Source organism: Littorina saxatilis, linkage group LG7 (assembly GCF_037325665.1).
Source record: "Littorina saxatilis isolate snail1 linkage group LG7, US_GU_Lsax_2.0, whole genome shotgun sequence".
NCBI lineage: Eukaryota > Metazoa > Mollusca > Gastropoda > Littorinimorpha > Littorinidae > Littorina > Littorina saxatilis.
In genome coordinates this window covers 9766016-9778063 of record NC_090251.1, presented here as the reverse complement: position 1 = coordinate 9778063, position 12048 = coordinate 9766016, and the positions used below count along the sequence as shown (strand labels likewise).

The 12048-nt window shown below is 42.3% G+C and overlaps 1 protein-coding gene across 3 annotated transcripts in view; it reads right to left on the bottom strand.

The window, feature by feature from the left end:
• The window catches only part of LOC138970642 (lactadherin-like), a 111543-nt gene that overhangs the window by 46201 nt on the left and 53294 nt on the right, over positions 1 to 12048 (bottom strand). For all 3 annotated transcript variants that reach the window (XR_011457034.1, XM_070343107.1, XM_070343108.1), the window contains exons 3-4: positions 10722 to 10860; positions 923 to 1063 (exon numbers count right to left, since the gene is read on the bottom strand). Coding sequence is in view for 2 of the 3 variants with exons in the window: in XM_070343107.1 (XP_070199208.1) it covers positions 923 to 1063; positions 10722 to 10860 (280 nt within the window). In the remaining variant the exon portion in view is untranslated. The remainder of the gene's footprint in view (positions 1 to 922; positions 1064 to 10721; positions 10861 to 12048) is intronic.

The following is a 12048-nucleotide window of genomic DNA, read 5'->3' as shown; positions in this document are numbered from 1 at the left end:
TAAGGGAAAAACACTTGGCCTGAAGTCGAAGTGGAGCCTTGCCTTGCGCGTTGCTGTCTGAGACGACATAGACAGTATGCCTCTTCCCTTTCAGCGGGTACTAGAGTAAAGCGTTGCCGTGGTAACAGATACACTTCTCTCTTCTGTTTCTACAAACTTCAACCTGTGCATTGTGGTTTTAAGCACGTGCACACACGCAGCCCAAAACTCCAGGTTAAAAACGAGAAACTTTTTCTTCAAAAACACAAACGGCTAAATGAACGTCATTATTTGTTGAGTCCAATATCTCCCAATGACACCTCGCCTCTAATAATGTACCAAGAAATTTAAACATCTCTTCTTAAAGAGCAAATAAACAAACAAGCAATCCAATCAAACAAACGAATGGCCAGAAAAACTAAAACAAAAACGAGCCAACGATCAAGCAAACACAAAAGGAAGAACAAACAAGCACACACACACACAAAACAACAACGACAACAACAACAACAACAACACCACCAACAACAACACCACCAACAACAACAACAATTGACCCAATCCCCAACAGATGTTTGGCATTGCATTGCCTCATCGTTTGCAAGGGACACAATATAACTCTCCGACCATCCATTTTAGTATTGCCCGTCCACATTAATTTTGAAAACGTGAACATTTACGCGTGTTTTATTTACTTGTCGCTGTATACAATCGTTTCAAACACCAAAACAACATCCAGAACGATAACAAGCAAAATAACTCGAATGACACACACGTTTTTGGTCACGTAAAATACGCATTTGCTTGAGTGCGTGTCCTAGTTGTATATTTTCAATTGTTTCATGCGATGAATTTTGAATACAATTTTGTTTTAACCAACTGACAAGCAAAATGCTTATGTACACGTTCTAAAACCATGTTGACCATCGCAGTGACCACTCACCTGTATCGTTCTTGGAGCACCAGGCCTTGCTGGACAGAATGTGGCCATCATCAGGCTGACACGTCGACTTCTTGCGCCGACCTCGGGAGGAGGAGGCGGTCATCTTGCCGTAAGGAGGGAGGCCCAGCGCTTCCTTGCACACTGAAAAAACAGGTAGGCAGACAGGTAAGCACACAGGTGAGCACACAGGTAAGTAGACTGGCAGAGAGACGGACAGGTGGACATGTGTTGACGCACGTAGACATGCGCACGCCTGTACGCACGAACATGCACATAAGAACGTGCACGTGAACACGCACGCGCATATATTCTCACAAGGACGCGCACACACACACGCGCACGCGCGCACACGCACACATATGCACACAAGGACGCGCCCACACATACATACACACACACACAAACACACACACACGCACACACACACACACACACAGATGCACACACACACACGCGCGCGCGCGCACACACACACACACACACAATATCAAACAGACAGACACACGTGTACACACAGACAGACAGACATGACAGAGTGAGAGAGGGGGGGAGAGAAAGAGAGAGAGAGAGAGAGAGAGAGAGAGAGAGAGAGAGAGAGAGAGAGAGAGAGAGAGAGAGAGAGAGAGGGGGGGGGGAGAGAGAGAGAGGGGGGGGGGGAGGGAGAGGGCAGGAAAGGGAGGGGGAGAGGGTGAGTGTTTAAGGTGGTGGGGGAGGGAAGAGCATAGCACACACATTTACCTCCAGACTTCAAAGGGAGACTGTTCAGAGTAAGTAAACGCACGCGCGGTAGAGCAATCAGGTAAGTTCTACTTAATCGCACATCAGTCAACGTCTTTCCCACGAAAAAAAGCCGTCCTACTTGAGATGTATGTCACAAGACAATGACCATATTGCTTTCTATCAAAACAACTCGCCATGATATTGGGTTCTAGATGTCAGTCACAGGCAAATGGAGCGAATACCTTTATGGTTTTTTGATAGGCGGGGGTACACATAGCCCGACATACTCCCTTTTTTCAAACCTTACCACCCGAGCTATTAATTTTCATGGACCAAGAGATTAAAAAAGCTTTACCGCGCGGTATCACTTGACTAGTTATTATTCGACAGTGGCGAGGCTTGAAGGGGAAAAATAAAAGAATAAAGTCCTACTTTTGAAGTCTAGCGTGGGCTACGGATATATTCTTCCACTTATTTACCAGCGAAAATATCGCTTTCGCGACGGCGTTTTGCTGTCGCTACCGTCAGTGTTGATAGTGTTGGTATTGTTGATATTGTTCTAAACGTGGATTTTATCAGTGTGAACGCAGAAGTGCATTTTGTGGTCTTCGAGTACATGTGTTTCCTTTTGCGTGTGTGTGTGTGTGTGTGTGTGTGTGTGTCTGTGTGTGTGTAAAGGGCGGGGGCGTGTGCGTGGATGTATGCTGTACACCAAAGTAAAGGTTCCTATTCGCTTTTTTAAACCGCAGTAAAACTGTTCAATGTGAATCTGCCATGAAGAGTAATGTTTCATGCAGCTGATTAGGCACACAAAAAAAGTCTGTTTACGGTAACATAGGCAAACAAAAAATAGGGTCGGTAGGTCGGGAATTTTTTATTTTTTCAAAAAACCGTATTTTTAAGTTATTTTGCCAAAAAACAAAGACTTTTTTATTTATTTATTTATTTATTTTTTATTTTTTATTATTATTTTTCCCAAATTCCAAAAAAAAGTCTAGGGTCGCGCGAAAAAATAGGGTCGGTCGGGATACCGTAAACAGACTATTTTATTTTGTTTGCCTTAGAATTCCAACAAAGAACGGGAGCTTTCATTTCATTTTCATTTGAAATACCTTATTATCCCATTAGTGGGGAATTCGGGTCGGTTCCTTCCGGTGGAAAGCTTGCTGCAACAAGAGTGACGCTTCTTTGGTGTGTGCCAGTTTAGGTGCAATCCGCCTCATGCACGTCTGATTGAAGTAATTCTACGTGCCAATGTGGCGACACGGGTATGGGACATGGATACCGTATCTGAGTCTACACAACATTTATTTCTGCGTACGTCCCGGCCTGGATTTGAACCCGTGAGCCAAGGATCACAAGTCCAGTGCTTTGCCAACCGAGCTACCATGCCCCATCTTTAACAACTTAAATACAAAGTAGCGCGTAATTGTACTAAAAAAAACACCCGTTGGGTCGATATATTTTGTGAATGTATTGTTTTGTCAATAACAAACGTTCCAACAACCTACCTTTCTTGTTTTTACATTTAGTCAAGTTTTGACTAAATGTTTTAACATAGAGGGGGAATCGAGACGAGGGTTGTGGTGTATGTGTGTGTGTGTGTGTCTGTCTGTGCGTGTGTGTGTCTGTGTAGAGCGATTCAGACCAAACTACTGGACCGATCTTTATGAAATTTGACATGAGAGTTCCTGGGAATGATATCCCCGGAAGTGTTTTTCATTTTTTCGATAAAATACTTTTGATGACGTCATATCCGGCTTTTTGTAAAAGTTGAGGCGGCACTGTCACACCCTCATTTTTCAATCAAATTGATTGACATTTTTGTAAAGCAATCTTCGACGAAGGCCAGACTTCGGTATTGCATTTCAGCTTGGTGGTTTAACAATTAATTAATGACTTTGGACAATAAAAATCTGAAAATTGTAATAATTTTTTTATATATAAAACGATCCAAATTTACGTACGTTCATCTTATTCTACATCATTTCCTGATTCCAAAAACATACAAATATGTGATATTTGGATTAAAAACAAGCCCTGAAAATTAAAAATATAAAAATTATGATCAAAATTAAATTTCCGAAATCGATTTAAAAACACTTTCATCTTATTCCTTGTCGGTTCCTGATTCCAAAAACATATAGATATGATATGTTTGGATTAAAAACACGCTCAGAAAGTTAAACCGAAGAGAGGTACAGAAAAGCGTGCTATGCAGCACAGCGAAACCACTACCGCGCTGAACAGGCTCGTCAGTTTCACTCCGTTTTGCACAAGCGGCGGACTACGGTCATTGTGAAAAAATGCAGTGCGTTCAGTTTCATTCTGTGAGTTCCACAGCTTGACTAAATGTAGTAATTTTGCCTTACGCGACTTGTTTGATTCTGTACTTGTCATGGAAAATGCGTTCCTTACACAATCTGTCAATGTTTTCGTGCCTTACTACACATCCACGTGTTATGCATAGTTTTACATTACATTCCAATAGCTTCTTCAAGAGAGCTCCCTTTTCTCCATTTTGTTTGTGGAATTCTGTTCGTAAGCCCGCGCGCCCTTCCTTGCAAATTGTTTAAGAAAAGAAAAGAAAAAAATACTTATAACGTATCGTAAGAATCTGTCCATTAGAGTAAGCAGCTCAGTAGGTTGGCTTCTCGAGAAGTGCGTGTATACACAGATTAAGTAACAGAGTATAGAAGTTCAAGACGAAATTTATTCGACAAAAAGCTTGTGACATTTATTTTTTATTTGTGTGTGTGTGTTTTCCATCTCCCTTTCAGTTCCCGCAAACAACGTGTTTACAAGGTAAGCGTTCCGCGGAACAAATCTCCCCGAGAGCGTCAAGAAAATACTCTTCAAACGAGGAGGTGTGTTTTCGCCTCGGGTTAAATGCGCGGGAGCGACAATAAACATTTCAAAGATTAATACCTCCAAAACATCTCCGCTGTATACGTAAGGCGCAACGACGAAAATATATTCGCCAAACTGACAAATTGTCGCACGTTTTTGAAAGCGAGACACGAGCCAAAAAGGGGATACAAGATCTGTATTTCCATAAACCTTTCTTACCGGATTTGCTTGGTATTACAAGTTGTAGAAATGACATTCGCGTTCAGAGTTGTGCGGTTTTCATACTCTATAGAAATCGAGCGCGCAATTCAGTTTAGACGATAGCAGACGCAGACGAAAACCACAACTACAAAAAGCTTTCTTGACAAAAGTAAACTTGGCAGACAGATGTAAAGGAAGACGGCCGTTGAGTGTTTACATTTTGACCTGAGCGTGGAGAAAAGACGGTTGCAATGCTGGCGCTAGACTTTTTTTCTGAAGAGATTTCAAAAGTGTTGGCAGTACTTATTTTCCTTTGAAAAAAATAAGTCATGTGTACAACACGTACTAATCGTTTTGTAACACTTCACAATGATAGACACCAAGAATATTAAACCTTTCTGAATGTAAGTGGGTATAACTCGGTGTTTCTATGATGAGAACGTTTGGATATGTATTGTCGAAATGTACAATGAGGCGGCCGGGGCTGGGGGCAAACGTTTCTGTAAGTTTCATTCCCAATGTGTTTTGCAAATAACACCCGGATATGGTCAAACACGAAGCCTAGCTCTGTGCGAACGACTTAAAACCGACACATATAGCTATACGCTAGCCAGCTAACCGTAAAGAAAGATAAACATTGTCAGACGGACAGCCCGAAAGAACGACCAGACAGACAGCCCGGAAGATCAACCAGACAGACAGCCCGAAAGATCAACCAGACAGACAGCCCGAAAGAACAACCAGACAGACAGCCCAAAAGAACAACCAGACAGACAGCCCAAAAGAACAACCAGACAGACAGCCCGAAAGATCAACCAGACAGACAGCCCGAAAGATCAACCAGACAGACAGCCCGAAAGAACAACCAGACAGACAGCCCAAAAAAACGACCAGACAGACAGCCCGAAAGAACAACCAGACAGACAGCCCGAAAGATCAACCAGACAGACCGAAAGAACAACCAGACAGACAGCCCGAAAGAACGACCAGACAGACAGCCCGAAAGAACGACTAGACAGACAGCCCGAAAGATCAACCAGACAGACAGCCCGAAAGAACGACCAGACAGACAGCCCGAAAGAACAACCAGACAGACAGCCCGAAAGATCAACCAGACAGACAGCCCGAAAGAACGACCAGACAGACAGCCCGAAAGAACGACCAGACAGACAGCCCGAAAGAACAACCAGACAGACAGCCCGAAAGAACGACCAGACAGACAGCCCGAAAGATCAACCAGACAGACAGCCCGAAAGATCAACCAGACAGACAGCCCGAAAGATCAACCAGACAGACAGCCCGAAAGATCAACCAGACAGACAGCCCGAAAGATCAACCAGACAGACACCCCGAAAGATCAACCAGACAGACAGCCCGAAAGATCAACCAGACGGACAGCCCGAAAGATCAACCAGACAGACAGCCCGAAAGAACAACCAGACAGACAGACCGACAGAACAACCAGACAGACAGCCCGAAAAAACGACCAGACAGACAGCCCGAAAGATCAACCAGACAGACAGCCCGAAAGATCAACCAGACAGACAGCCCGAAAGATCAACCAGACAGACAGCCCGAAAGATCAACCAGAGAGACAGCCCGAAAGAACAACCAGACAGACAGCCCGAAAGAACAAACAGACAGACAGCCCGAAAGAACAAACAGACAGACAGCCCGAAAGAACGACCAGACAGAGAGACAAACGGACGTCCAGCCAGACAGCCCGAAAGAACGACCAGACAGACAGCCCGAAAGAACGACCAGACAGACAGCCCGAAAGATCAACCAGACAGACAGCCCGAAAGAACGACCAGACAGAGAGACAAACGGACGTCCAGCCAGACAGCCATACACTCACACAAACCCAGACAAGCATTCACAAACGGACAACGACACGCAGTCTAACGCCGCCTACAATAAAAAGCATACAAGCCCTGCTATAGGCGGATCATACATTTTCTTCACAAAGGAATCCACTAAGTTTCTTTTCAAGGCTGAGAGGGCGACCCTATGCCACCCCAAACCCTTGAAGGCTGACAAACGCTCTCTGAAGCCCAGACAAAGACCTCTCTCTGCTGGAATCCATGTCAAGCTCCTGTTTTATGGACGGAACCCGGGGTGGACGGGAACGGGTGGACGGTCGCAAGATACATGTGTCTCAATGTAGGTACCCTTTGTGGTGCAAACGGCGAAAGCATTTCAAGACGTAAAAACAGCTTTGGGAGTCAAAGAAGCAGACGTTCTTAGCGTGTTTACACCTCATGTTCCAATACAGTCACTAGAAATGGGGATAACAATGCTTAATTCGTCAGTCAATCAGTCAGAAGCAGACATTTAGTGGAATGAGGACAACCACTTCGGCAGAAAATGAAGTCATTTCGTGTCGTATGTCTAAACTTAGGTACATTGTGTGTGGTACAGAACGAGGAAGACGTTTCGAGTGTTTGGCACAAGGACATGATTCAGGCTACCAAATAAAAAATAAAAAATAAAAAGCTACAGGAAAGGAATGCATTGTCACGGCGTAAGTTTCAAATCGCAAACCCTTTTTGGGGGAAAACGGCTAACAAATATCAAGAAAAATGAATCTCCAAACAAACTATCAAATGCCAGTTATGTGGACCAATAGGGTTAGCTTTTGCAATAAGCTTCCCTGTCAGGGATAGTTTTTGAACATATACATATTTGAAGCCGGACTTTGGTTGCTTTTCCTTTTTATAATGACACCAATATATATATATACGTATCCTTTCGTGAAATGAACACTGTCTAAGAAAAGCCCAGAATTATTGCCTTCCTTTTTCGATGCTCTCTTCAGCAGGAATACAAAAGAAGGAAACCCCAACTAGACGGGATGTGAAAAATGGCTAAAATATATTGAGGGAAAGAAATGTACGTGTACTACCTTTTGTTAGTAGAGATATGTTCTATGTCAAACTGTAATCCATACTGCTTACAGAAAGTGTGTTCAAAAGTGAAGTTTACACTTCAGTTCAGAGTGAAGAAGTAAGGCCAAAAAAAAAAATAGGTCTGTTTACGGTAACATAGGCCCAAAAAATAGGGTCCGTAGGTCGGGATTGTTTTGGTTTTTTTTCTTTTTTTTCTCAAAAAAACCATATTTGTACGTTATTTTGCCAAAAAACCAAGATTTTTTTTTTTCCCCAAATGCCAAAAAAAAGTCTAGGGTCGCGCGAAAAAACTAGGGTCGGTCGGGTTACCGTAAACAGACCTATTTTTTTTTTTGGCCTAAGAGAGGTTGTGGGAGAGGGTACGCAGAAACAGTCCACAGACACAAACAAGAATGACAACAAAGAAACAAATGAAGGTCTGCTGACAGAAGAAAGGAAACAAGATCTACAAATCCTCGAAAATAGAGAAGCCTGCTTCCCACCTCACTTCTCTCGCCTTTTGTGACGAGAATTCCACAATAGATAGATAAACAAGATTAAGAGAACAGCGGGGCTTCCCTGTATTATTTGCATTCTATGACGGTGACCTCAGCTTGACTTTTCAGCCACAGCGTTGACCCCAGCTGTATGACAGTCTATGGATCATGGAGCTTAATTCTTGACACCCAACACCCTTGACCTTGCCGCCATATTGCCCGTTGCCGTGCGTGGTCAGGCAAGAATCCAAACACAGATAGACTGTTAACGTTCCAACATTGAGAATAACAAAACAGATAGACTGTTAACGTTCCAACATTGAGAATAACAAAACAAGATAGACTGTTAACGTTCCAACATTCAGAATAACAAAACAGACTGTTAACGTTCCAACATTGAGAATAACAAAACAGATAGACTGTTAACGTTCCAACATTGAGAATAACAAAACAAGATAGACTGTTAACGTTCCAACATTCAGAATAACAAAACAGACTGTTAACGTTCCAACATTGAGAATAACAAAACAGATAGACTGTTAACGTTCCAACATTCAGAATAACAAAACAGATAGACTGTTAACGTTCCAACATTCAGAATAACAAAACAGATAGACTGTTAACGTTCCAACATTAAGAATAACAAAACAGATAGACTGTTAACGTTCCAACATTCAGAATAACAAAACAGATAGACTGTTAACGTTCCAACATTCAGAATAACAAAACAGATAGACTGTTAACGTTCCAACATTGAGAATAACAAAACAAGAATTGCAGGTGTTTGGGACGTTTAATTATTGACGAAAATGTCTATGTAAATGCAACGTTTTGTTTGGTCAATAATAAACGTTCTAATAACCCACAATTCTTGTTTGATGATTAAGGTCCAAATCTAAAAACAGATCGACTGCTAACGTTCCAAAATTCAGAGTAAAAAAAAAAGACTAGTAGTGAAGGTTATTGGAACGTGTAATCATTAACAAAATGTAAATGTAACTTTTTGTTTTGTCAATAATGAACGTTCCAATAACTAACTTTGTGTTTGTTTTGTGGTTGCAGTCCGCCAAGGCTACTGCTTCGCTTACCGCACAAGGACAAACGTGCAATATTTCTCTCTTTGAATCTGCTAGGTAGCTAACTTGCTAGTTTGATTTCTTTTTTGCCTTTTAATTTAATTGTTTGCTTTTTGGCTTTTTGCTTGTTTCTGTTTGCTTGTTTGATCATTTGTGACCCTCCACCACGAAATGAGTCGCATGTCACTTCGCGCGGTTCTGCGCTAGGCTTAATATAAGTCCGGGGAGTGTCTGGTAACAGCGTGAGGGTCACCTTAGTCACAGGCTTATAACTCAAACAGTTTTCGCTCTTTTCTAAAACGGGTTTCACCACTGGATAGAGCATAAAAAACTCTTTATGAAAATGTAAAAATATGAAAATCATGCAAAGGTGACATGCGACTCATTCCGTGGTGGAGGGTCACATTGTGTGTGTGTGCGAGAAACGATTGTACATTATGAGGAAAAGTGAATAAAATACTCTTCAACCAACAAAAGTTGACAGTTATTTCTAAGTTCCCATCTTGTTCCTGGACATTCATAGCCCTCGTTGTCACCTGCATGAGATCTCTTTTGTAAGAGAACCCGTTTGTGTCATCTACCAAGCTCTCCCCCTACAGTCTGTTGCTGTGCTCAGAGCTATACACTCCTACACTGACGTTTATAGTCTGCATACCTGTCTGACGTCAAAGTGACATCTGCATTCAACGCGTGATATGTGTGACGGCCACACCTGTTCTGGCGAGGTAGCCCAAGTCACGGTCCCTCCCATTTCAATGAACAGGTAATGCTGTTTTCAGCAGGCAGAATATTACTGTGTCATATTTGACCATCAGAAAATGCTTGGAGCGTTTTGAATATCAGTCAGTAATGCTGGTTTTGGGCGAGATGATACTGCCTGATACTATTGGACCATCAAAACAAGCTTTGAGCCGTTTTAATATAAGTAGAACTTTGAACGATACTGCTTGGTAGTATTGGGCCATCACACTACGCTTTGAGTCAATCACGAACCGATTTGACCGTATCAATTACAGCTAGCAAAGCAAGCAGTATTGGTTTTAACATTATTCTGACAATCTTAGAAAGACGACTGTGGTCGAGGTAAATGAGCGACCATAGAAGAGAGCGAAGATTTGGACGGAAAGAAAACCGTATGTAAAAGGTCTGGGGTTGTTTTATGGAGGAGGAAAACGTGTGAGTGGAAAACAGGGAGACGCAAAATCGAAGGCAGACAGACAGAAAGATAGACAGACAGCCAGGCACGCTCGCACGCACACACACACACACACACACACACACACACACACAACAAATGCACGTACGCACACACACACACGTACGCATGCACGCACGAAATTGTACAACGCACGCACACATACCCCCCACCCTCACACACACATACACACAAACACACCAACAAACCCACCCACACACACACACACACACACACACACATACACACACACACACACACACACACACACACACACCACCACAATACACTCACGCGCACACGCACACAACGGGTCATGGCCCACTTCAGTTTTCAAACAAAAAGGAAAGCTATCTGATTGGCTGTACTCACATTGGCATCCCAGGATCTCCACTCTCATTGATGGATGTCTGTGCCAATGGACAGTGTGGAATTTGATGTAGCGTGCGATGATTGGTCGATCCAGGTAAGAATGCTTTACAGTGTAGGAATCTACGTTACCCTCGAACAGCTGAAGAGGAACAGAAAGACGGCACAGTATAGTAGAATGCAATGCAATGCCGTATGAAAAAAACACACGACTTAAACACTAAAAGAATAAGACAAAACCGGATGAAATCATTATGACGAAATGTTGTGCCATATGATACATTGCCATACAATACAATACAATACAATACAACACAATACAAGACGATACGATACGAAATGATACAATACGATACAATATGATACGATACGATACGATACGATACGATGCGATGCAATGCAATGCAATGCAATGCAATGCAATTGCATACAATACAATACAATAGAGAAAGGGGGAATGTACGTTCTGGCTCACCGATTCCGACAGACCCTAAATATTAACGCAAAATAGGCTTCTGGACTAAACTTTTACTAAAATGAAACATGCGACAAAATCAGAAAAATACTGCATAAATCCATACAAAAAAAATACAGTAAAGTAAGGTTGTTTTGAACCAATGCCGGGTCTGTCGGAATCAGTAACCCAGAACGTACATTCTCCCTTTCTCTCATACAACGCTAAATTTAGTTTCCATTGAAATATTAATCCAATCTGCCCTTCGTAGCCAAGCCCAACACTACCGTATTGATCTGGGAAGGAAACCAGCCAGCGTGTGTTTTGATCCAGGCCAGGCCTGCTCTATATTCCTCCAATGGCAAGACAAGATTAAATTATGCGATAGCAACAGTTACGTCACTTCCGCCCACCACTGTCTGTTGATAGTAACATAGCCTAGTGATTTTGCCATTTCATTCCGGACTCGCCTGCCGTGCAGTTGTGTTTTCTGTGAGAGAAGTGTTTTTACTGTCACTATATTTGCTAAATATTTATGTCTCAAGATAGCATTTCTGAAGAATTAGAGAGAGAAATTCTTGAATCACAAGTTGCTCATCAAAATCTATTAGATTTTTCAACACAGTCATCAACTTTAATTTTACATTCACCAACTATGGATATACCGGAATCATTGAGTGAATGGAATTCTGAGCAGTTTTTAACTATTGAAGAGCACCTCAGTTACCTCAACAATTTTGTTGAAGTATTATCGCAAATGAAAAATGAAGGGCCATCTCAGAGTGGAAAACTACCTAAATTTCCTTCACGCCCAAAACGGAAACTTTCAGATTTGTATGGAGGAAAACCAAAGAAAACCAAAACAACAATGACGTT